This window comes from Diabrotica undecimpunctata, chromosome 5 (assembly GCF_040954645.1).
Source record: "Diabrotica undecimpunctata isolate CICGRU chromosome 5, icDiaUnde3, whole genome shotgun sequence".
NCBI lineage: Eukaryota > Metazoa > Arthropoda > Insecta > Coleoptera > Chrysomelidae > Diabrotica > Diabrotica undecimpunctata.
In genome coordinates this window covers 25048719-25076399 of record NC_092807.1, presented here as the reverse complement: position 1 = coordinate 25076399, position 27681 = coordinate 25048719, and the positions used below count along the sequence as shown (strand labels likewise).

The window sequence follows — 27681 nt, the reverse complement described above, 5'->3', positions numbered from 1 at the left end:
AAAGGGACACGCAGGTATAACAGGTAATGAAATAGTAGATACCTTAGCAAAAACAGCCCCAACATCAGGAGAAGAACTAAATCTTAAACTACCCCCGTCCGACCTATTCTTAAACCAAAGAAACAAAATAAATGAGATGTGGCAAAACCTACACAACGCTTCAACAACCGGAACAAACTTTTGTAAACACCAGCAAAGAATTCCCAGAAAACCATGGTTTCACAAAATACCAAACAGAAACTTTGTTGCCACAATAAATCGAGTACGTGCTAATCATGCACTAACACCTTATTATAAGCACAAAATGAAAATTACAGACGATCCACTGTGTAGTTGTGGTAAAATGGGTACATTAGTACATGTTTTACTTGAATGTCCAATAAATAATGTAAACATTAATCAACTATACAAAAACTTAATTCAGTACAAGATAAACCTTCCAATAGATCTAAATTGTATTATTTTTTCAGGAAATAATGATATCCTTTATGTACTTCATCAACACATCATAAACTGTAAACTAAAACTGTAAAATTACTAACCAATTTTGTATACAATTCTGCGAAAGAAACTAAACGTAAAGCACACAAAGAGGGCTGAAACCTCCGAGGGGATGAACCGGGTTGACGCCCTAGCGCGGAAAAAAAAAATAAAAATAAAAAAAAAATAAAAAAAAAAAAATAAAAAAAAAAAAAATATATATGTGTGTATATATGTGTGTATATATATGTATATATGTATATATGTAAACACCTTACACATTTTATATATTACTAACAAAACAAAAAATGAATACATCATGCTCAGGTCTGATACTATGAAACATTTTACACAAATTAATGATTCAATCTAACATAGTCTGGCTAATTGGTTCTCGCCAAAGCCATAAATTCCACCGAAAAAAAAAAAAAAAAAAAAAACAACAGATAGAGAAAATTATGAATAAAACCCACTACCAGGATGTTCTGGCGAGAACTCACTACCGGAACATCGGAACCAAAATGTTTCTTCGATTGAAGTTTCATCAGAAATCAACATCATCGTCAGTCCTAAACATCTCGGTCGAAGATATTTGTCCTCCTCCTTTAGCTGGAGTATCTGAAGTATCTCAGAAAAGGGGTTGGGGTCAAACAGGATATTTAAATTCAACGCCAGAAATTGATGATATAAAACAAAAAATTACAGAAAAAGAAGCAAAAAAAGAAAACAAGACGCAAGAAAAGTGAAAAGGCAAGTTCGTGTTTCAACTACAAACAGTTCTGAAGACGATTGTGACTCTTCTTTTGAAGAAGACGACTCGGACGATGCAGCTTGCATTTACTGTAACGAACTAATTTCGCATTCACGATCCAAAGAAAAATGGATTCGTTGTCAAGTGTGTAAGAATTCGTTATCAATCTGTTCGACAACGTGCTTTAAAAGGCAAAGATTTAAAGCAACTGTCACTGCATTGAATGGCTAACAAGAAAGTCTGGGTGACAACAGCTATTTTTACTAACTTTATTTTGCTATTAACTCGGATTACTTAACCTTTTCTATTAATATATATTTATGTTGAGTCTTTCGATATTCAGTTATATTGGGTTATTAACATAAACTTTTAATGGTTAAATTATAAATACTTCTAAAGAAATAATTTAATAATTTACGTTTTATTGTTATTTAAAATAAATTGATGCAAATAAATAAAATGAAAATTGAATAAAAAATGAAAATAAGAATTACAAAAGTATAACTACATATTTGTTTTTCATTCTATAAAGATGTTTTTCAGGCCCGTGTTTTTCATTTCCGTTTTTCGTTGGTATCTCTATAGTGAAACATTAATTTTTCGATTGTGCTACTAATACCCACAAGTAACTTACTTACTCCGTCCATGGTCAATTCGGATAAATTCGGTAGAAATGCTGCTAGCTTCACATGGATTCTATTTTATTTGAGATGTTGGCTACACTGGTGACCCCTAGCGCCCAGCCAGAGTGGATTGTAAAATCAGGTATGGTTAACGGCATTACGTTTTTGTTAAAAAAACAATTGTGGGTGAAAGTGATAGAATAAGTAATCATTTAATTAGTGGTATATTTTTTTATTTTTTGACAAGAAATCGAGTAACTTTCCTAGTATTTTGTTAATCTCTGTTATTTTATTTGCATTTCTCCGAGCAACTATAGAGCTTGTCAGATCGGGAAATGGCGTCTTTCCACATGGTGATAAAAATGATTTTAGGACTCTTATTAGAATCGTAATGGAATCATGTGGTCTTTGTGACCAAATGAAAAATTTGTCAACATTTGTACTAACGACTAAAATTACTTCATTCTTTGTACAAATTACTACGCGATGTTGCCGTTGTATTATTTAAAATAATATTTTGCAAAGCCGAAAAGTGTAGATTTAATTTGTTTTTGTGATAGAAATACGTTTACGGCGTGTACTTTGTTTTAAAACGATCGATTTACCACATGTTATCTAACAACTTAATGTTAAATGCTGTGAAAAGCACTTAACTTCCGTAAATACTGAATATTTAGATTTAAGAAAATGAAGAAAAAATCTAAACATCACAGAATTTGATAAGATCTTGAGTATATTATAACTTACTATATAGTATTATAATTCGCCTTATAAAAATCAAAACAGATTATTGATAATGTGAATCAACCAAGTATCCTTGGATGTATAGTTTGTACATGTACTTACATACTCTGGGAATATGAATAAATTCAGGAAATAATTAGATTTTGAAGTGGGCTGTCCTCAAAATGTGTATCATAAAATAAAGTACATGCCCATTTTAGTACATTTGACTTAATGTGTCAAGTTTATGATTACAAATTGACATATTTTCTTTATTACAGTTAGCTTGTAAATAGTACCTCTGTACATATTGTACAAAGAAAATGAGTTCGGGAAACAGAGCCACCTCCAAGGGTGGCAAAGTGAAGAGTGAAAAATCTCAAAAATCAGAGAAATCAGAAAATAAAGGTGAGTTACTTCTTTATTATTAATAAAAAGTATCAAAAAATCTGGAATAGTAGGTAGATTAAAGAAATAACCAATGATAAAGTAAAATTGGCTATATAGTAGATCCTAGTAAATTTGAGAGTAAACCACCAAGTTACATATTAAAAGAAGTTTATTTAGCATTAAATTAAGGTTATTTTGAATTAAAACCCAGAACTAAATCTTTTACTGTCACAAAGGCTATGATTAACTACAATCCCATTATTTGAATAAATTTTTAAATGAGGTAATAGTACAATGCATGTAAAAATATTAATTTTGAATCTTTTCATTAGATACATAGGTAAAGATAAAAAATATTAATAAAATACATTGCATTACAATAAGTTAAATAATCGATAAATCTTTCTTTTGCGCCTCTATTCATTTAGGTTATTGCATATTTCTTTGTGATCTATTTGTATTTATCATATATTTTTTAACATACTTTGATGATGATAAAGTATTGTTTATTGTTCCTCACATTTTCTTCATGCCATTCCAAAAATGAGATTTTATGAATAGGGTACCAATCATATATGATAAGAATATAAACATTACAAAATTGTTTAATAACAAGAAGTGTGTGTTTAGTGTGTGAGAATAAGTGTTTAATTTTTCTGTTGAAAATTATTATTGTGTTGTTCTGCTTTCTTCTTTAATTGATATTTATATATTTTGACTTACCTAATTATTACAATATTATTTACATAGCTATTATCACTTTTGGTATCAGTGTTTTAAAGTACTTTTAATTGATGATTACTTTAAATTTGGTAATTGTTTTTAAAATTGTATATAAATATTTTGTACCAAGTGTCATTAACCTTTGGGCCTTTTTAGGAATATTTTTTCTAACAATATGTTTCTATTTTTTATATCTTGTATCATTGTCTTATATGTCTTGGATACAATATAAAACAGGATAAATATATTAGAATTAGTGATGAACACATATTTATGTTTAAATTCTATGGAAAATATAAATTATAGAAACTTAAACTCAGCTAATATAATCAAATAATTGAAAGTGACTTTATAAACCTCCCTTTCTTAATACAAGTCGAGTAAGTGTTCTTATGAATGCAGAAACAACATATGTTTTTGGAAATGACTTTTTAAATAAAAAAAATAAAAATAAAAAAGTGATTAAATAACACTAAAATATCTTTCATAAGATCAACAGTTGTAATGAAAGATTCAAATTTTTATAATTGAAACTATCCATCAATATAGTAAATTTTATAGGTATGGAGATCCATGGGTACTGCCAGGATTATTTGCAGGGGGGTGCATTTGCATCTACACATACTATTAACGAATATAAAATATATAACAATACATGTATAGCTATGGATATATATACTTTTTTCTGGACAGTGGGTGCAATTTCATCCCATTTCTTGCCCCCATGTCCAAATCTAAAAATTTACTATTAAAATTTTTTAATACTTATTTAAATGACCATACTACTTAAAAAATCTAAATAAAATATATAATTTATTGGTTGACATTAACGAAAGTACAGGCTGATTATAGCCACAAATGTCAACCATGGAACAAAATATTTCGGTTTGGCAGTGATGGCATGTTTTTATAATGTATATGTTATATGCTTCAAATATAAAGAAAGCTTTTAAAAAGTACATTTTGATTTTATTATTGTATGACTTCTGCAATTTTTAATTTATATAACACAATAAAGAGTACATATATGTTGCGATCTGGCAACTGGTGGTTTGAGGATTATCACATCTATCAAAGGGCAATTGGCAAAAAAATTTAATAATTAACTGCAATTATAACCAAAATATACATATTAGAAATATGCACTGTGGACAGAAATGTGGACATCTTTTGTATCACTGAACACTGGCTAACAGAGGAGGAAATCCAAAGTCTCAATGGAAGGTTACCAACTGGCTAGCTTTACAGCCAGGTTCCAGAATCATTGAGGAGGTACTGCTATATATGTAAAAGTTCTATTTGTTTTAATGTTGTATGTAATGACCCAATATTGTTCTGTATGTCTTAAAGATTTTAACCTGATTATGATAGCTATATACCACAGCCCCTCTGGTCATTTTGACACCTTTTTAGAATCCATAGAGGGAGTACTAAGCACACTTAACCCACTCAAGCAAATACCTGTTGCTGGGGATTTCAATGTTGACTCTCTAACTGAAAATACATCTGTCCATAAGCTCCAAATTGTTTTTGAGAGCTTTAATCTGATTAAAACTATATATACTCCAACTAAAGGCAATAACTGCATTGCCAATGTCTTTTTCGATCCTGGAGTGATGCTCCTCTGGACTGAGGTGATCGATGTGGGATTTTCGGATCCCAGGGGGCAAATTGTTAGGTTTGAAATTGATAAAAGGGCAATAGGTTACACAGAACAACCAGGGTTTATTCGACCTATACCTGGAAAGGGTAAACATTTATTTTATAATTATTGGTTGTCTGGCATAGACTGGAGGTTTGTTTCTAACAATAACACCTATATAAATTTTAAGTTTAATGAGTTATGGGCATTCTTAAATCATGTTTCTCAGAATCCTTTATTCAAAAAGTCTATAAAATAAGAGCAGACCAAGCTGGGCAAATTACATGGTTCTCAAACAAACTAAGAGCAATGAGAGAACATGTCAATTGTTTAAATGAGTACTACAGACAACATAAAACTGACACAATAACTTACAAATACTAAATGATTTTAAAAAAAACTGTATAAAAATGAAATAAAAAAGGCAAAGATTAATTCTAATAACACAGTAATCTTGACTTCAAGAAATCCTCCAAAAACCATGTGGAATATCATAAATAGACAATGAGGAATATCTGGGGCGTTAAGTCAGGCTCATAACATCACTCCAGATGAGTTTAATAATCATTTTTCTCAAATTTCCCACAACTTAATAAAAGATATACCTGAATTACATATGGATTTTTTGAATAACATCAATGTAAATCCCTCAAAGAGCTTTTCCTTTTCTAAAGTATCATTCAATCAGACCCAGGAAATCATATACAGCTTAAAAAAAAGTAGTGATATATATTGCTTAAATGTTAGCATTATTAAAATGATAAACAATATCATAAACCCTCTAACTTACTTAATAAATCAATGCTTTAAAGAGAATACATTTCCCTCAGTGTTAAAAAGGGCCATTATAACACCCATATTTAAAAAAGGGGAAATTGATGTCCCTGAGAACTATAGGCCTGTCATATTGCTCCCTTCTTCTTATGGTGCCGTGCACCTATAGTGTGTTGGCGAATTATCTTAAGGTCAGACGTCTGTCTTTTGCGGCATGCAAACGTTCGCCAGTGTTAGTTACGCCTGTCCAGTTCTTTATATTTCGCAGCCACGACATTTGTTTGCGACCTACTCCTCTCTTGCCCTCAATCTTTCTTTGGATAATTAGTTGAGGGATTGCGTATTTTTCCCCTCTCAGGATGTGGCCCAGGTATCCAATCTTTCGTGCCTTGATCAAGCTGAGCAATTCTCTCTCAGTATTTGCTCTTCTTAGGACTTCCTCGTTTCTCACCCTATCTGTCCATGGTATGCGTAACATTCTTCGCAAGGTCCACATTTCGAAGGCTTCCAACTTGTTGATGGAAGATATTTTCAACGTCCATGTCTCCATGCCGTATAACAGTATGGACCATATTGCTCCCAGTCATCTCTAAAATAGTTAAAAAAGGCCATGGTTTTGCAAATCACAAGCTTTTTACAAAGTAACAATTATTTTTCAGGATCACAGTTTGGTTTCTTGACCTTTCTCATCTCATCTTAGAATCCTTTCATAGAATGCAATTCAACATTGTTGTGTTTTGTGGATTGAGTAAGGCGTTTGATTGTATGGACCATGGGATACTCCTGAAAATCTACAGAGGTACAACTTTTATCCACAGAGTGTCAAGTTGATCCAATCATACCTCAAGAACAGGGTACAATCTGTGAGGGTGTCTGAGGTGCTGTCAGGGGAGAGTGTTGTTAATATCGGTGTTCCTTAGGGCTACGTCCTTGAACCCAGGCTCTTGCTTAATGAAGCAAAGATGAACAGGGCTGTTTTTGCTCTTAGGGACACTTGGGCTGAAAACACAAATGTGACCAGTGTGAAGTTCCTTGGAGTACACCTAGACTCCAAGCTTCAATGGGGTCAACACATTGACTATCTGAGCAGAGCAAAAATCTATCAAAGAACTTATATGTGCTCAGAAATCTAGCATCAGGCGTTTTACATAAGGTCTTACGAACAGCTTATGCCATTTTTCACTCTCATCTGATATATGCAATTGTGGTCTAGAGACATTTGGCGGGAATGCCGAGAGTCTTTGGTTTGCAACATAAGGCTATAAGAGTTCTTGCAGGCCTTGGATTTAGGGACAATTGCAGATTGGCCTATGAGAATCTAGGAATTCTTACTATGCCCTCCTTGTATGTATATGAGAACCTTATGTTTGTTAAGAGAAGTGGGGGCACTTTGGAACCCATGAAGAGGTGCACAATCATAACACTACACACAGATGTGATCTTGTTCCAGCCTACTGGAGGCTAAAAAGGTGTCAAACTGGATCAGGGTATTGGGTAATTAAATTTTATAACAAATTGCATGATAGCGAAAAGGATATTCCCAAAACTCAGTTTAAAAATACAATAAGGAAATTTTAATAAAAAATTTATAGTATTTTATAGTAGTGAGGAATATCTTCAATTTCAATTTTAAACTATTTTAACTTGATCGGATATGTGTTTTTATGTAATTAGAATTTTAGATTTTTTAATAGAATTATTGTTCTGCTTTTATTTTGACATGTGTTAAGCTACTGGCAAAATTACATCAATAAATGAATTTGAATTAATCTTGAAACAAATGTTACTCGTTATTGTTTTATATAAATTAAAAATTGCAGAATTTATAATATAATCAAAGTGCACTTTTAAAAGCTTTCTCTCTTTATATTTAAAGCTTACAAAATATATATTATAAAAACATGCCAACACTGCCAAACCGAAATATTTTGTTCCATGGTTGACATTTGCTGCTATAATCAGCTTGTACTTTAGTAAATGTTAACCAATTTATTCTTATTAATGTGAAGTCTCATCTAATAGCTTTATAAGTTATAAAATTTTGCATCACCGCTTAAATGAAAATAAATAAAAAGGAAGAGGCCAGGTACCTAATAACCAAATTATAAAAAAGTATTGAGCACATAATATTCTTAAATGTCAAGCCATCTCTAATTCTTCACATTGAGTAATCTACTTTTGGGAATGATTTTAAGATAAGCCTCTGTAAAATAAATAAAAACTGTAAAATAATTTATTAAATCTAGTTCAGCAATATAAGTTTACATTACAATACAATCATCACTTTTAATTATTATGAAACATATGATATTGTAATAGAATTGAATTATTGTCTGAGTCTGTAGTCTTTATATGAATATATTATTATATTATCTGAATCTATTATGTGACAGTGACAAAACATTTTATTTTTATTACAAATAGACTTGGGAAGAGTTGAGACTGAGACATAAGTGAAATACTCCAGCCATCTGATAATTTAATCATGATTCATTAGAGAGAAAATTTATATATTAATTTGATTGGTTCATTTATCTAAGAGTTCTATTTGTTCTTATATTATTCCCTGAAAAAGTACTCATGTTTTTAGATTTATATAATAGCTTATAATTTTCCTCAATAGCATATTTGTGGTTCCCTTAGACTTATCATTCTGGGATAACCCTAGTTACATACAGGGGATTCCCCATACCTAGTATGTTTGTAGTTAACCTACTTTGATATTCTGGTATTCATTTATTCATATTCTTAATGTACAGTGCGCAGAGAACAATGTAAAGGTTCATTTTATTATATGTACATATATAAAAGAGTTGAAATAAAATTAAATACCCCCAAAGTTTTAGTTCCTAATATTTTTATCAGCATTGCTACAGTTTGATTGGCTATTCTAGGAGAATATATCCCTATGCGGGAATCTCCATACAGTGAGTTTATAGTTATTAGATATATTATGTGAGATTATTACAGTACAATCTAATAGTTAAAGAGAAATTGTATGAGATTCCCTCTTAAATTAGTTTTGAAATATAGTAGAATTTTAGGGTTTGTTTACTCATTCATAAGATAAGTAATTGTCCTTTGTTGAAAGTTCACATTTTAAGTATGTTGGACATTCAACAGTAATTACTAATTACGTTGTTTACTTTATTATCATTGATTGTTTTTTTTTTCAAATCTTTGAATAGCTTATTGCCTAACATTTATCAATATGATTGAATCTTTTCTACAAAATTTTGTTTCTACTGAATACATATTTTAATGTGTAGAAGTATTATTTTCACAAGTTTTTGGAGAATTATTTATCTGCTTCAATATATATGTTTACACAAATGATACAGCTGATTATATTGATTTGAGATAATGAATAAATGCTTGTTATGGGTATGGTGCAGAAATATTGAATTATGGGATAATTAGTCAGTATATATAAAAAAAATCATAAATAAGAGCAAACTGCATTATTAATCAATGTAATAGAGCACTCTCCTTTTTTTACTTTTTTTTATTCTTTTTTTTTTCACATGTTAGGCTTTTGGAGCGGGTGGACTTTGCTTGAGCACCATTTGTGTTGTTTACAATTAATTGACAATTGTATCTCAGGAATATAAAAAATACATGAAATTGAATTAAGTTGTGAAAAATTTTCATGCACTGATTTATGACTTATGACATTAATTATCAACATAGAAATATGTTGATCAACTTACTTCCACTAATTGTGGTGAAGCCTATCCCTTGCCACTGTGAAACATTTGTATAACAAATGTAATTATTGTTACATACTGTGCGATTGAGGCAGCCTTAGACATTATTTTAAAGAGGATATTATGTATAATCAATTTGATGTTTGTTCTATTAAGATCGCACATAATCTGACAAATTGTTGAAACTTATGCTCAATAATTATAATGGTGGTCCTTCAACAAATATGTATAATATTGTAACCTTGACATCATGGAGCTATGAGTATCATATCAGCCGGAAATTCAGTTGACTGTATGAATGTTTCAAAATGAAACCTCAAAGCATTTCGAAAAAACTAGTCACTTAATTTTTCTCATAAAGTGGTCATATGGCAACAGTGTCCTTAGAAGAACATGGAACTGTCAATTATGAATTGCATATAAGCGACATGTTTGAAAACATCAGGAAAACAAACCAAACAAAGTGTCATCCAGATAATGCCAGCTACTTACAATCAATGAGTACTCAAAAATTGAATTAATGGGTCATTCATCCTACAATCTTAATTTGGCTCTGAATGACTTTTTTGTACTGGAACCTCAAGAATAAATAGTGATGATTTTCATTGACAGAAGATATTGTTGATACATTCAGTCCATAAGCTAAATGGAAAAAATGCTTTAATAAGTTGTGTGAACACATGCAAAAGTATATAGATCACATTTTGAGCCAAATAGAATATTTTGAGAAATAAAGTCCTTATTAATGACACATGCCTTCTTCTATTATATTCTATTATATTCATGTATATATCTATTTTCTATTAATTTTTTTCATTTTATTATCTCCATCAGTTTTCAATACCTTATGAATTGTGGAATTATTCAATATAATGGCAAATGCTGAGCATGTTTTTATTTTATTATAAAAATATATCAGTATTGTTTTCTACTTTTGGGTAATTTTAATATGATTTGATCTTTTGTGACACATATTTTTCTATAATTTTCTGCTTATGTTCTTTAATGGAAGAACATTGTTAAGCATTCCAAGACTCGCAAATGGTTGTAGCGCCATTAGAAGAAGATGTTCTTTAATTTTCTGATCTGTATATTAATAACTCTCATGTCCCTTTTTCTCTTCTCTTTTGCTTTGTAGGTATTGAAAGCTTTAATTAGCTAATTTATATTGACTTAAGTTAATCCTATAAACAGTCTGTGTTGTGTCAAAACATAAGGTTTTCCAGTTTATGGCAAATTGATATGACTTTACTATGCGTGTGAAGTTTTTGCCACTTAAAAAAATTAAAACAAAAAATGGACATTTTCTGCAGACACAGACTAAAATTGTGCTAAGCCTTATTTTTTAATCACGTATCGTCGGCTGTATGCAATAGTGGCACAACACAAAAACTGATAATTTTTCAAATCGGGTATAAAGTTTGCATGCCAATAATTTTGTCTTGTTTTATTACATGGATTGGGATTTTTGAAAAAAAAATAATTTTGGTTACATAGCCTTTAATGAATTGTAACACGGACTTTTACATTTAACCCTTATTTTGAGTTGTGCCACTATTGCATATCAACATTTTGTCTTTCAAGACTAATTAAGGCAAAGACCAAACTGGCATTTTTTTTATTCCTATCAACTGAAATAAAGGTTCAATAAAAAATACTACAAGTTACTTGAATCAGAAAATGTGTTTATTAACAACTATTAGAAGAATGGAATAAAAAAAAAGTATATATTAATAAAAATAATATTAGGTATGATTAACAATGCTTTAAATGTCAGTAGAAATCAGCGTGAATTAGTGGAACACTCTTGTCTTCACGGATGCTATTAAGTTTTTTTTTCTTCTTTTCAGTTATTGGCAGGCTGCCAGTGTAACCCTTTTCTAGTTCTATAATATCCATGCTTTCTAAACCTGTTGTTGTTTTTTTTTCTTGGTGGTATCAACTGATCTGTACTAGAGCTTTTTTTACATGAGTTTCACAAATATGATTGAAATGAAAAGTATTTCTTTGGACATCTTCATTGAAAATTGTCGCTGTTTTAGTATTTAACTTTTTCAGATCAAAAAAATCATTATGAAATAATTTGTGTACATTATGAAATAATTTGTGTACTTCTAATGGTTGTTTGCAACGAGCAGTTCGGATTAGTGTAATGAGTCAGTTGATAAATAGGCCCTCCTTTTAAAGCTTTAGTGATATTTCTTTCTATTATAGAGTGACAGCTGTCACCCTCATTTTGAGTATGGCCGACAACTAAATAGCGATCAGTTATAGAAGAAATTTTTAAATAAACTACCTGTTTTTTCCTTAGCCACCATAATTGTCTGAGTAAAATATGAATTTGAAATCGTCAGAATCGGTTTTTATACATGTTTGTTCCAAATACATCAGCAGGCACGAACCAATTTCTATGGCACATTTACTGCCTTGTCCTTCATGCCAAACATATCTGTGCACATTTCCCAGTCCCATTTTCTGAAGTTCACATTATTTAGAGAAATGATTATGATAGATGAAGACAGCTTAGATTTATAATAATGTATATATAATAGAAAGCGGTTTCCTTTTGGTATCGGTACAGCAGCTTGTAGGTCAAGACAAGCAACTTTTTGTAAGTTAGTTACATTCAAGTGTTTTTAGCTCCTGGCTTAAGTTTTTCTCCTTATGATAGTTATTATAAGCATCTTCTAGGGCTATTTTTTCTTCACTGCTCGAATTTTTTATATTGTTTTATTTTTCACAATACTGACATTGATTTTTTTGGGAGAAAAGAATGCATAGTTAAATTCATAATTAAAAAGTTTACGATATAAACCGATTTTTACAAATTCATCATTGTGTTTTTGGCAATCCGCTTTATATTCATTGTACAGATTGTCAGTGTTTTACCTCATATATATATTTTTTTGAGGTAAATTTCTCTTGTTATTGTTAGAATTATTGATACTAAAAGAACTGTATCAAAACATAGTTAAATCTAAAATTAATGTATACAATTAAATTCAAAACTACACGCTGAGAAAGATCTGCTTCCCAAGTATTTTGTTTAAACCGGTAGATGTAAACAAAAAATCGTCTAAAGTTTTCTAATAAATCGATTATTTGGAATTATACACTAAAATAATATTGATATTATTATTACTCATGCTCGAGATAGGATCGCTTATTTTCTAATAACCCTTTGGATCTGACATTTTTAAAACAATAAATTTATTCCTTTTATTTAATGTAACACAACTCCAAAATTCTTACTGATACGGTTTGAAAATATCTAAAATTGTCTTCTATAGTGACACAACTCAAAAGTGCCGGTATTGCATAGAAACTTGATATCGACACGGTTCGACTTCCACTGCACAACTGAAAAGGGCCAGTACTTCAAGAAACAATTTATCTCAACCGACATGTCATAGGTACAAACGTCTAGCAGACATTTTTGCTATTATTATTGTGCCAGTTCTACAGGTCATCCCTCTGGTGATAACTCAATTTTGTCAATTTTTGAGTTAAGCCACTAGTACATGCAGCCGACGATATAATTGAATGAACGACGATGAATTGAAAAAAATTGAATTCTAGGAATGAGGGCATTTTGTCTATCTTAACGGGGGGCACCTTTTACTGATCTTAACAGTAATATTACATTTGCAGTTTTTTTATAGTAGTATTACCTCGTTTAATGAGGGTTGCAATTTCGTACCGCATTTGAATCGGCAGATTTACTAAAAAAATTTTAGTGTTTTAGATTACAATATTAAAATTTCTCTTTTTTAGGAAAAGGCGGTGATAAACAGCAGAACAGAGATTCCAATTCCAAAAATGAGGATCCCAGCATTAAAGACAAAGTAAAACAGCTTATAGAAATGTCGCAAAGATCTGAAGAAGAAGTTTGTTTGGCTCTTCACGAATGTGATTATGACCTTAACCAGGCTACAAACATGTTGTTCGAAGAAATGAGCACTGTAAGTATTTTTATTTTTGTATTTTGAAATTTAATATTGTGCAGTCACAATTACATTGAATTGCAAGTTTTATAACCCTGCTATAAACGAATATTGTATGTAAAAGAATATTATATTGCAACATACTCACTTTTTAATTGGATACATTTATTACAACGAACCAATGACATAAAAAGGGTTACTACAAATTGGGTTCAGATGACAGAAGCCCCTAGACCTTTCAAAAAAAATTATCTTGCTCTGCAAACCAGGCACCCACAGCTTCTATCGCATCTTCATTGGAAGATAATTTACAACCTTTTACAGCATTTTTTCAATCGAGGAAGGACATGATGATTAGACAGAATCAGATCTGGTGAATAAATTAGTTATTTGGGTTATTTGAGATTTCTGTGTCTTATCTTAATAGTTTTTCTCATCAATAAGTAGAATGATGAGTAATGTCGAATAAGAATTCCGTTATTGTTTTATAATCCAGTCCTCAGAGATTCGAGTTTTAAAAATTATACAAACAAGCTGAATTTTACTGAGAATGTTAATGGCGAAGATGCAATAAAGTTTGCCACTCCTACCTCTGAGCTTACCTTCTAACCCCCCCCCCTCGTGGGACGGGTGGAACGAAGAAAATCGATTTACCACGAGTCTTTACGAAACATGTTTCAAATAAAAAATTTTGAACAAACATTTTGATTATCACTTTTTATGTAAAACGAACCGTTCTCCCAAAAACAATGCTTGAAGCGGACGGCGATTTTGAATCAGTTATTGCGCGAAAATAATGTGCTAATTATGTGCAATGAAAATCTATAAATATTATTTTTACGTTGTACCCCAGGTTAAAAAAAAAACGCAAATTTAATCCAGTAGAACCCAAGATATTTTTTCCGAGTGCTCTATTTTGCAACTGTGTTGGATTTTTTGGAGAGCACGGCTGGCACATATTCCGCTAGCCCCACTCCTACTTTAGTCAGAACGAAAAGACTGTACAACACTCGTGTTTAAACAATTTTCAATAATTTTGTTTGTTAGAAGTTTTTTTAAAAACTGACTTTTCTCATAAAAGATTGGTTAATTTCAGCCTTTAATGTTTGTTAAGTAACATAACAGTGATTTAAAAAAGGCTATCTTGACTTCTATAGGTCGTAGGACCTCTTTTGTTTTCAAAAAGTTGTGTTTTTTTACCAACTCTCCGAATATTTTTTGCGATGTAATTTCAACTAAATTTTACTGAGTTATTATAAATGTTCAAGAGATTAAAAAGTGCTAATTATTATTAAATCATTACAACCCATGTTAACGTAAAAGCTAGTGTTGCCCAAAATCGGTCTTGTTCTTGCATTTTCGCAAGACCAAGACCGCCTAATTTTAGCAAGACCAAGACTGACCGTGCAAGATTTACGCAAGAACAAGACTAAGCCTGCGAGACTCTTGCGTCTTGCAGTTAGGACTGAGTGTCGTTTTAGCGAGTATTGTAGTTCGGGTATATGGTTAAATACTCTATGAGACGCAAAAAAATATGTAATAAAAATTTGAAAAACTGGACTTATGCGCATTACGAACAATACCATAAACATTCATCAAAATCATCAATCAAAATATTCATTAAAAACTACAAATTTGGCACGTGCTCAGAGATCATAATTACAATGTAAAAATAAAATATTTTGTACATTCTTTTCCAGCATACGACTTCTTCGCTCTGAAATTAATTGTCCAGATTTTGAGAATAGCCGCCCTCTAATCATAAAATAATCTTGCATTGCTACGCCGACAGTAATACCGTATCGAAATTTTTTAAAAATATGTCACCTTAGCTATAAAAAATATAACACTTATTATTACGGACACCCACTTAATAATTCAATTTTTTCCCATTATAATTTAGTTAGGAGGAATCTAAATAAACAAATCTTATCGGCCTAAGACTAAACATTGTTTCTGCTGAGTGTGCGATGAGATCATTCCGTTAAACCAAATTTGCTGAAAGAGCGCGACTAATATTCAAAAGTTTATTAATAACAGATAATGCTTACCGTGTAAACAAAATACCGAAATATTTAGAATAACGAAGTAACGATAATATAATTCTCGGTTTGTTATTAGATACTTAGGGTATTGAATAGTAACGGTCATATTTATAGTAGTACTTACTTTTTCGACATCACTAAACTTCATTTGACAAGTTTACAATTTGACATGGGCGACAAAGATTCAAATAGTTTTAGTCGGAGTAGTGAGCGTTGATTAGATGCTACATCTTCTCGATACTGCTGTACGGAGTAGAGACTTGGACTTTAAACAAGAGCAATATTGATAAACTAGAGGCCTTCGAAATGTGGATATACAGAAGAATTTTGAAAATACCTTGGACAGACAAAGTAACAAATAGTGAAGTTCTTCGAAGAATGAACAAAGAACGGGAGTTGTTGATCACCATCAAGAGAAGAAAGTTGGAATATTTTGGTCATCTGATGAGAGGGAAAAAGTACCGATTGCTCCAGTTAATTATCCAAGGAAAGATTCAGGGCAAACGAAGCGTGGGGAGACGACGTATATCTTGGCTGCGCAATTTAAGAGACTGGTTCCAGTGCACATCTAACCAATTATTTAGAGCAACAACTTCAAAGATACGAATAGCAATGATGATTGCCAAACTCCGTAGCGGAGAGGGCACTTGAAGAAGAAGTGAGCGTTGGAATTATAGATATAAAAGATCTAAAAGCAAATTTGATGAGTTTTTCGAAATAATTCATGCATCCCAAATTGCTTTGTTTGAATTGTGCCTACATAGAAAGGTTAAAATGAAAATCAGAAAGACTTCAGGTTTAAGGAAGCATCTAATATCTTTTCACAAAAAAGAATTACAAATATTTCTTCCTGAAAAACCAAAATTCTGGTTCCTAAAAAAATGTTCCTACTTTATTTTGGTAAATTAATGTATTTATTAAGTAGGTTCCTTAATTTAAAATAACTTCTTTTGATTATCATTGCTTTCTTACCTATTCTTTATTTTTTCAAGTTAGTTTTTCATATAAAAGTAGAGCTAAGATTGTTAATAACATTTATGTTGCTTTAATAAGTGGATTATAGTTTGTTATCTTATCACCTAAAGAATATGTGCCCTTGATACCTGTATGTGGATTTTTGCCAAGTACCAATTTTTTTTAAGATTTCCATTTCATATATGGTGGAGGTCCATCAATACCTTTCTAGACAGAAAATGTTCTTTAAAATACAGTCAAGTTTATGTCATTAATTTGGTTTCTTTGTGTTTTAACCTTGTTTGATTGACTTTCGTGGGGCATGGTAGATAGCTGGGTTAGTTAGAGCATAGGCACGGATCGCTTAGATCGTGGCTTCAAACTTCCCTATACAGCGTTCCACGTTAAGAAAATAACATTAAGCTTATGGAGATCAGTGTTGCCAAAACTCTCAGGCATGCGGTTTACTAGATTGTCGATATATTTTTCGAATTTCCATTTTCAATTAACATTTAACTGTAAAGTCAGAATAACAACTGAAGAACCACAAAACCTTATTATCATTATGTAGTCTCAGAGAACGACATAAAATCGCTAACATACATACACCGTATGCTGATATATGCATTCCAAGCGGTCCGTTTATTTACTTTAGCCGGCAAAGTGCATGATTTAAAGCAATATTTTCTACTGATTTCTATGATTCATGGTATATGACATTCTTACCGAAAAACAAATAAACTATCGTTACTATAATTAAAATAAGATAAAATAAAATTATCTTTTGTAAATACTATTTATTTAATTAAAATCATTTTCCCTACATTTCATCTCTTGTTTCGAATGGGCACTTTTGGTCAATTACGTTAAAAAACATTAATTTAATTCATGTCTGTGAAAACGAAAATACAAATATTTTCTGAAGCTAAAAAAAAACTAACAAAAACAAAATTTGTTTAATTTACTAATGTTTGTATTTTGAGAACGATTTCCGAAGTGGAAATTGAAACGTCAATAAACGTATTTTAACCTTTAATTGTGGCTTATTCCCAGTTAAATAGTAGAAAATACAAATTATACAACCCTGAATCGCGCTTGTGTTCATCATGGCATCGCTGCGCTTCTATCGTCCATAAGAAATACATGGCCCTATCTCCGCAATGTTATTTTCTTAACTTGAAACGCTCTATAGTAACGTTTAATAAATAGCAATAGGCTAATGGGTAACTGCAAGACCAAGACCGGAAGTGCAATACCAAGACTTGGTGTATTAGCGCAAGACCAAGACTGTCTAAGTCTCGTCTTATTCTTGCATTTGGGCAACACTAGTAAAAACTTACGGTGGTACAAAAAACTATTATTGTCCACTTTTACCAGATAATGCTCACAAATTCACTTTTTTTTATTCGGACGAAAAAATTTTCGTTTGTCCTGTCGACGTGCCATAAACAATGTCGATCATGGCTTTAGCAATATATAATATGCTTGTTCCACCACGCTACTTTAGAACGGTTTTAAAACGGTCATGAAACTGTTTGGCGTCGATTTTATGTGCTTGCTTCGACTTTGCACTGTTCGCTTACGATGCGAAGAGGAGACGTGTTGGAACGGATTTTGACACTGACCTAAGTACTGGTTCTTTGTTTAAATTCTGCTCATTTGTTAAAACAGGTTAAAAAATAAAGAAGAACAATTGATTATTTGTTTGCTAGCCACTTGTCTTTCTGTATTTTAACCAGAAATAGTAAACACGTTTATAATTTCTTTGATTTTTTCTTACTTGAATACTTTTGAAAAATGAATAATAATGTATTACTTGATAAGCAATATTAGGAAAACGTATAATATTGGGTATATTATACTTAGTACTTTAGAAATCAAAAATACCCAAGTAGGTACTGTGGCTAAAAATAGCCTGACATTTAAATGATAATGGTATCAAAGTAACACCCAATAATTGATTAAAATCAAAATAAAACCGGTAAATTTGCTATTGAATATAAATATTTATATTTTATAATAATGTGCACAATTGTAAGTAGAGGCCGTAAATAAATTTTGATGAGAAGGAAATTGATGAAATTTTTTGACATAAAAATGTATATCAACACCAAACACTCCTGTCAAAAGATTAAAAAAAATTAGAATTTACACGTTGAGTTATTACAGGGTGACAATTGGCAAAAGGACGATTTTGAACTAAATGGTACAAAAGAAGTTTGCAAGAAAATGTTATTTTATTAAAATCAAAATGAAGCTTATATTATGCCATTTACAATCTAATTAAGTATGGAAAATAATGTCATCAAGATGGTGACCATCACTTTGAATGCAGTTTTCGATCCTCTTTATGAAATCCTCCATAACACGCTGTAACATCGCTCGATCAATAGTCAGGATGAGTTGTCTTGGGAACAGTTTGCAGAGAATATTCTTTAAAGTATGAGCAGTATGTGTAGTGGCACCATCCTATTGAAACCACATTTCTTGCGTTTATCCCTTTTCTGCGTAGTTCTGGAATCAAAAAATTTTGGATCACGTCAACGTAGCGAATAGAATTAACGGCGACGGTATGGCCAGCCTATTCGAAAAAATATGGCGCAATAATGCCAGTCGGACCAATGGCACACCACACTGTGATTTTTTGAGAATGTAAAGGATGCTCATGGAGATTTCGTGGGTTTTCAGGAACCCAGCACCTGTAATTCTGTTATTAACGGTTCCGTCCAAATGGAAATAAGCATCGTCGCTCATTACAAGATGCTGACCTAAGTTATCTTCCAAAAGAACTTGCATTCTCGTAGCGAAATCCTCACGTTGTCCAACATATATTTCCATTAATTTCTGGACAATCCGCAATTTGTAGGGGTGAAATTTTAGGTGCTTATGCAACATGTTTCTAAACGATTCCCGATTAATGTTTAGCTCAATTGCATGTTTTCGGGCGGACCGTGTAGGGCTTCTGACGACGGCATCTCTCACTCGCTGTATGTTTACAGGAAGTCTTACTGTTCTATTCGGACCTTATTGCTTTTTTTATGAGACACTGCCTCTTGTTCTAAAATTCTTTATCCATCTTAAGATTGTGTTGCGAGATGGAACCGCTCCACGCCTAACAATATTACAGCGAGTGCGATAAAGCTGCTGCTTAGTGATCACTGGTTTTTGATTTTGGATAAACATGTCGTATGCAAACGTGTGATGTTCTACCGTCCACTGCTCCATGTTTACTGAAACTGGCACACTACTACACTACAGAGGTAGTAACGCCGCGCTTGTCCCACTCTCATCCCCTCAAGCTTCGTACTATGCGTTCTAAAAACATCCGGCTCCCGATTGTCACCCTGTATAATGGTGATTAAAAAGAGAAAAACTTCAACTTATCAAAATAAGAAATGATCTAATTGAAAGATGAAACAATATAATTTAAGCAAAAAATAATATTTTAAGTTAGGCAAAAAGTACCATTATCACTGCTGTATTTTTAAGCAATAAATACACTACGCTCCAAAATTAACGCATAATTTTAAAAACTCTGGTAAATCAAATAATTTTAATGTTTCAATTTTTGTGCTAATATATTATTGTTACCCCCGGTATATTGTAAAATTTATCGAAAGAACGGTAAAAAACGCTGATGTTTTTACCATTTTTTGGAAAAAAATTAAAATCATGCTAATTGTGCTTCATTTTATTTCGAATTTAGTTGGGTTGGATTACGTTGTGCTGAACATTTAAAGGGGGTTTTCAAGTTTATTAAGCGTTTTTTCTTTGAAATGAACCAAGAAAATCGAAATTTGTCAGAAAGTGACTGTTTTAGAATCGTTACTCTTCGCGAAGAAGGATACACTCAAGTAGAACTCGCTGAACACCGTAGGAACTGTACAGTATGGCGGCGGCTCGGTAATGGTGTGGGGTGAGATTAATTTAGAGGCTCGTACGGAATTAGTTAGAATAGATTGCGGTCGGCTTACATCGCAGAGGTATATAACAGATATTTTAGAAGAGCATGTCGTGCCATTTGCACCATTTATTGGGGATAATTTCATGCTTATGCAAGATAATGCCAGGCCATACACGGCAAGAATTGTGCAGCAGTATCGTCAGGAGGTTGGAATTCAAGCCATGGATTGGCCTGCGAGAAGTCCTGACCTCAACCCAATAGAACATGTTTGGACATCAGAGGCAGATGAATACAACAACTACCTAATGCACCAAACACATTAGATGAACTGTTTTTGCGGTTGGTTGAAATTTGGGATCAAATTGATCAAGAAGAAATCAGAATGATTATTCTCAGTATGAGAGATCGTTGTCAAGCAGTAATAAATGCCAGAGGATGCAATACTCGATACTAGTACACGGTACTAGTATTTTCTTTAACTTTAAAAATTTCAATTTTGTCATTAATTTATAATGTTAGTTTGTTTAGATCAGTTGTTTGTTTAGATGTTTAGATTTATGATGTTATATTGTTAATTTCAATACATTTTTTGTAAAAAAGAAAAGTTTTTTATTTAAGATGTTTTAAAACAACCATAAAACAGAAAAGAACAAAAAAATTTTTTTTCATTACAACTCAAAATAAGAATTTTAAAATTATGCGTTAATTTTGGAGCGCAGTGTACAAACGTTAATAGCCTTTGCGCGCGTACTGAAATGATGGTTTCGAAAACGATCATAAGTAGGGTTGGAACGACAAAGAAACGGTACGAGGTACGATGAACCGTCTATTTTCAGTTGAAACGCATTTTATCTATTGCGCAGAAGAGTTACCATACGTTGTACGGTTGCTGGACTAGTTGGAACAGACCTAATATTTATTTCTGATTTTGACAGGGAATTCCCGAAAAAGCCCCATGTATTTATCCGGTTCCCGCTGTACGAATTATTTTGCGAATATATCCGGTTCACACAGATGGGTTTCGAATCCATTTTAAATTGGCTGAAAAATAACTATGTACAAAATTTGAATTTATAACCCATTAAAAATTTAATTTGATTAAGACGTAAATACTTTTTTAATTAACTTTCATACCTTTCTTATCTAAACTCGTAATTCATACTAATGATAACATTAATGTGATATAAGTGAAACTACTAGAAAAATTGTAGAGTATGATACAAACATGACATCATGGATTCCCATAATTTTTTGTTTTGTCATCAATGACCTCATTGCAATGCCACTGTGTAACGCATTTTAATTACTCATATTTTACATTGTTATTACTAGAGTTATTAATAACATTCATATTTTTATAAATATAAAGGTTTTATATAGTGATGAACGCGAAATGTATTTTAGCACACATTCAATTAGTAATGTACGAATTTATTACCTTCAAAGTAAAGTAAGTAATAAGTCGGGAATCGACTTCTATAAACCCATATAGAGACGACGCACAGAGTGGTATTTTACATAAAAAGCTGGCCAAAACCAGAATTTCAAAAACTAGCATTTCGGACAGATTCTTGTACCTAAAGCAGGTTATATGTGATGTTATTTGGCACTATCCCCTCCCTAAATAACCTAACCAATCAAATTTGACAGCTGTCACTTCCTAATAGGTTTTTTTTTCTGTGTAATTTTGAGATTTTACTACATTTGTTTTGTACGATTTACGATTTCTTTATTTTTATAATTCAAATGATTTTTGTAATAGCGGCAGTTATGAATATGCCAGAGGAGAAAAGTACTTAATATTGAACCATTTTTTTAAAATATTACCCTTCTAGAATTTCAATCAAAATTAATGCAATTTTTTGTATTTCATAATCAAGATTAGGCTATATAGTTTCATAAACAGTTTTCAAAGATTACACAAGTTTTCACAATTAAATAAAAACGAAAATATGTATTGTGAGTTGTATGAGCTAATGTATGAATTTGTTATTCATACATTAGCTCACCATGCATCCAACAGTACAAAAATATTTGAAAAAAATAGCACTTATGTTTTTTTACCTGCACTTTGAATCTGAAATACTTCTAACCTTCTAGCACTTCCGTTTATACCGGAAGTAACTATTATCTTGGTTAATTTTTAACTTTCTGCAATTGTTTTTTATTTTGCATTTTTATTATTCCTTGAAATTCGCATTAATTCCTATATTTATAATTAAAGGGATCATATTTATATATGTATATATTAATTATACACTCCGCGTCATAGAAAACGGGCCACCCCAAATATTTAAAATATTTTCGAAAATTATTATTTATTGCTACAAAATTAAGCATTTATTTTCTTGTATATTGAATCAATAACTCGTTTAATACAAAATTTCATCATTATCGTAAAACATCAATCGAAAATAAAAAATTTAAGAAAAATAGGAAATTTATTGAAAAAATCAACTTACAGTTTTTAAAACAACAATGAACTGTATATTTAAAAAAAAAGCTGGTATCCATTTTCAGTAATGGGTATTGCCACCTCGATTCTGGATGACACTCCTCATTAGATTTGGCATGGAATTTATAACGTTTTGGATATCTCTTTGGGGAAAAGTGGCCCATTCATCAATGAGTGCCATCTGACGCTCTGCAGGTGTTGTTGGAGCAGGTATGCGACGCATAACGCGACTTTTAAGCAGGCTCCATATATGCTCAATAGGGTTGAAATCGGGGCTTTGAGCAGGCCAGTCTATTTTTGGAATACCAACCTCGTCAAGGTACTCCGTTACTATCCTTGCCGTGTGTGGTCTCGCATTATTCTGCATTAGCAGGAATTCGTTGCCAATAAATCCAGAATAGGGCATCACGTGATGTTGTAAGATTTCCGTTATGTACCTTACTGCTGTTAACGCACCTCTGTCGATCACAACGAGATCCGTATGCACATTAAAAGAAATCCCTGCCCAAAACATTACTGAACTACCACCAAAAGCAACCCGTGGTGCCAAGTGCAACCAGCGAAACGTTCTCCGGTCCGTCTGTACACCTTACTGCGTCCATCTTTACTATAAATAGACATTCTACACTCATCCGTAAACAATACTTTTTTCCAATCGTCTGCTGTCCCATTGATGTGCTCACAGGCAAAATCGAGTCTTCGTCTTTTGTGAGCTGGGGAAAGTAAGAGCCCTGTTGCTGGACTGCAAGCTGTCAAACCTTGCTTCCTTATCTTCGCCAAATAGTAGAAAGTCTGATTCCTGGTACTTGAGCTTGCTGTAAATGGCCTTGAAGTATTCTAGCGGTTTGGGTCTGATTCCGTAATGCAGCAAGAATGACGACGCGATCTTCCCTAGCGGTTGTTTTCCTTTTTGGACCTGCACCAGGTCGTCGTTGGTGAGATCCTGTCACAATAAATCGTTGCTGGGTCCTTTGTGCAGTCGAACGACTAACATTCAATTGTCTTGCAACTTGTCTTTGACTTAATCCACTTCCCAGTAACGTTACAATTTTAACCGATTTTTGAAAATTCTCCATCGTTATTAACTCAAGACTACTTCACACTAAGTCGGCTACTGTAATCTGAAATGCATTTAAAACTCATTAGAACCCTTTACAATATCGTACATTTCTCAAAACAATCGCTTTCTCGAATATTGATCAAGTTGTAAACAACTTTTTTTTCAAAATTGTTTTGTTTTATAGGTTCTATGAATATCCTTAATCCAGTTACATGGTCGGTTTGCTTTCGCAACAACCCATTTAACTTGAATAACCCAAGACACATTAAAAATAAAATAATATTAATTCAATATACAAAAAAATAAATGCTTAATTTTGTAGCAATAAATAATAATTTCGAAAATACTTGGGGTGGCCCGTTTTCTATGACGCGGAGTGTATTAATTAACGTTTTATACCCGAAACCAGACGATGTCTGCTGTCGTCCCCTTTCTAGGATCTCTTTCCTTTTTATGATTCTAGTTACTACCTCCAAGATTTGTTTGTATTCATTTTCTCTCTTCCCTACACTTCCATTGTATTATTCGCCCTAACTTCTACCCTTTCGTACAGCTCCGTTCTCTCGTTCGTAAGCCTTTTTCAATCAAACACACAATGTTCCGCCGTATCGTTAACCCCGCAGTCAACGCAACTGCCGTATTCTTACTTCCCTATCCTAAAAATGGTGTGTGACAAACTTTGAAAAATCGTCTTTCGGTTACTATGAATGCTAAAGACTTGCTAAACGTCATTTTGAAGAGGAAGGATAAAAGTTTTTTTTTCTGTAAAGCAATAATTATACCTATACCTCGTAAAAAAGCTATGGAGCAAAAAGGAAAAATCACGTTTTTCCATGTTTTTTTTTTCATACATTTTTGTAAAAAAATTATTTTTGACTTTAAAAAATGACTTTTATAGGAAATTTAATTTTGAACAATTTTTCTGTAGATGCATATGTACTAAAAGTGCATAGAATTCACCCAAATGCACTCTAGTGCATAGATACTAATTCACCCCTTTAAATGTTAGAACTCTTGGGGGTCCGTTGACCAAATGAAACAATAAAACCCCTTTAACGTTGTAGTTCCTTTCTAAAATATGTGATTAATAGCCTATTAACATCATATACAATTTATAAGGTTTAATATAACAAATTTAATAATATTTGAAGGGTTTTTACCCACATTTTGAGTTGTTTCACTCAAACGTGTATACAGTAACATCACTGATGATTGACTTGTTAGTCCTGTGATGTAACCTGACAGGGTTCTTTTGAAATAAATATACCTTTTTATAAAGCATTAAAAAAATTATCTCCATAATGTACTCCTATTTTATTTGTCCTATAAAGACTTCAGTAGTTCACATTCTCCATTCTCGTCTTATTTGTATGTAAAGATCTCTATATTTGATTTAGAGATATAAGTTGTCAGAAGAAAGAAGCAATGTTTTTTGTTATAAACTTAATGCCCGAAAAAAAAACTATTTTATCTAGTTTATCAAGAGCATATTATATTTTTTACATGTTCATATATACATATAAATCTTTGAATTTATAAATTGTTTGCTACATGATCCAGTACAATATCATCCATTAATTCAGGAATATTATGTTTCAAAGCATCTTCCTAGTTTTGTGAATGGTATTATTTTACAATACCCATGTTTTGTTTCATTCAGATTATTTCTAATTTGCAAATTTGTGTATCCATATTATAAGAATGGTCGTGTTTGGATCGATATTTTCTTTATAGTATGATAATAATTTCCGATATCTGCAGTACATTTTACATGTAGTATTTATAAATTAATATAATTTCATTAACGCTATTATTGGGAAATTAGTCACAATCTATAAATAGATCTATGGCAGAAAAGTCGAAATAAAGTGCATTCAATGGTACACTCGCGATCATAAAATCCGGGTCATCTTGAAAATTTCAAGTTTCTTAAATATTTTTGCCTCTGGTGCAGTAATAACCTTTTTTTGGCTAATGTATTTTTAATTTGTAATCAATGTTTGTTTTGAAAGAAAAAAAATGGTTTTTTATTGTTTTTATTGAAAAAAACAGAAAACAAATCAAATTGTTGATAAAACAGACATACGAAAAAGAATGGAAAATACAGAACGTGGTAAAAAATCAGTGAAATTTCAATGACCAATATCGTGTATTGCCTCCCCTTGCTCTAATAACCTCTTGCAGACGACTGGGCATACTCTCAATTTTTCTCCGGATTACATGTTGTGGTATGTTATTCCACTCTCTCACTAACATATCCTTAAGCTCCTGTGCGTTGTTAGGAGGAGGTGTATGGGTTTGAATACGTTTTTTCAAATCGTCCCAGAGATGTTCGATGGGATTCAGGTCCGGAGACCTAGCTGGCCAGGGTACCCTCGTAATTCCAACTTAGTCCAAGTATTACATACTGATCCTGGCAACGTGCGGTCGCACGTTGTCCTGCATAAAAACGGCGTTTTCTCCAAGCCCTGCCATGTTGGGCATAACATGTTCTTCCGGAATCTCCGTAATGTACCTTCGTGCAGTTAGGGGCCCATTTTCGATGTAGGGTAATTCTGTGTGGAAGTCGGAAGATATACCTCCTCAAGCCATGACCGAGCCTCAACCAAATGGCATTCTTGGAGCAATGCAAGCTTGTGAAAATCGTTCACCGGTTCTCCTCCAAACTCTTACACGTCCATCGGATCCAGTTAGGCAGAAACGGGATTTATCTGAGAATAACACTTTGCTACAATCGTTAATTCCCCAATGCGCGTATTGTCGAGCAAATGCTAGTCGTGCAACTCGAGGCACCCGGCGAAGTGGCGGTCCTCTAGCCATTACCCGAGGAGATAGTCAAGAAGAACGAAGTCTTCTTCTGACTGTTGCAACACTAAAATTGCGATTTCGTACTTCCTCTAGACGATTTTGATGCATAACCGCCGTTGAGGTCCGGTTTCGTAAAGCCTGAAACACAAGGAAATGGTCATCTAGTGCGCTGGTCGTTCTTCTTCGTCCAGAGCCAGGTCGCCTGGTTAGCAAACTTGCCTCCTGAAAGCATTGAAGCACTCATTGAACCGTAGAAAGGCTTACGCCAACAGTTCTTGCGACTTGCCGTTGAGTGTGACCGTCTTCCACAAGTGCAACAATTTGTGCCGTTTCAACAACAGTCAAAGGCATTTTTGTCAAAAAATAAACACTAATAATGACACTAATAAACACTAATGGTGGCAATAATAAACGTTTGTCCGTTGCATTTGAACAGAAAGTCGAAGTACAAACAAGACATTTAAAACAAGCGGAGTTACAGGTAGCGTTCATTTTGGGAAGTGTGCACTTTACCGCGAAATCGGCACTATTGGAATTCTTTCTTACAAAGGAAACCGCAACAATTCTCAGAAACATGCATTAGTTTGTATTTGTGTTCTTATTATTTACGATAAAGCTCGTTAAAAATGAAATATCGGTGATTTTCAAGGTGACCCGGATTTTATGATCGCGAGTGTATATAAAATTGTCACTTAAAT

General features: G+C 32.4%; 1 protein-coding gene across 5 annotated transcripts in view; it reads left to right on the top strand.

Moving 5' to 3' along the window:
- The first annotated feature begins 1893 nt into the window (after positions 1–1893).
- lig (ubiquitin-associated protein-like lingerer) overlaps positions 1894–27681 on the top strand; it is a 99384-nt gene continuing 73596 nt past the window's right edge. For 3 of the 5 annotated variants that reach the window (XM_072531768.1, XM_072531767.1, XM_072531764.1), the window contains exons 1-3: positions 1977–2076; positions 2859–2985; positions 13588–13775. In XM_072531768.1, the coding sequence (XP_072387869.1) occupies positions 2901–2985; positions 13588–13775 (273 nt within the window). In that variant the 5' untranslated portion in view covers positions 1977–2076; positions 2859–2900. Of the gene's footprint in view, positions 2077–2858; positions 2986–13587; positions 13776–27681 lie in introns of all 5 variants that reach the window. The other 2 variants (XM_072531765.1, XM_072531766.1) reach the window with 2 other exon arrangements.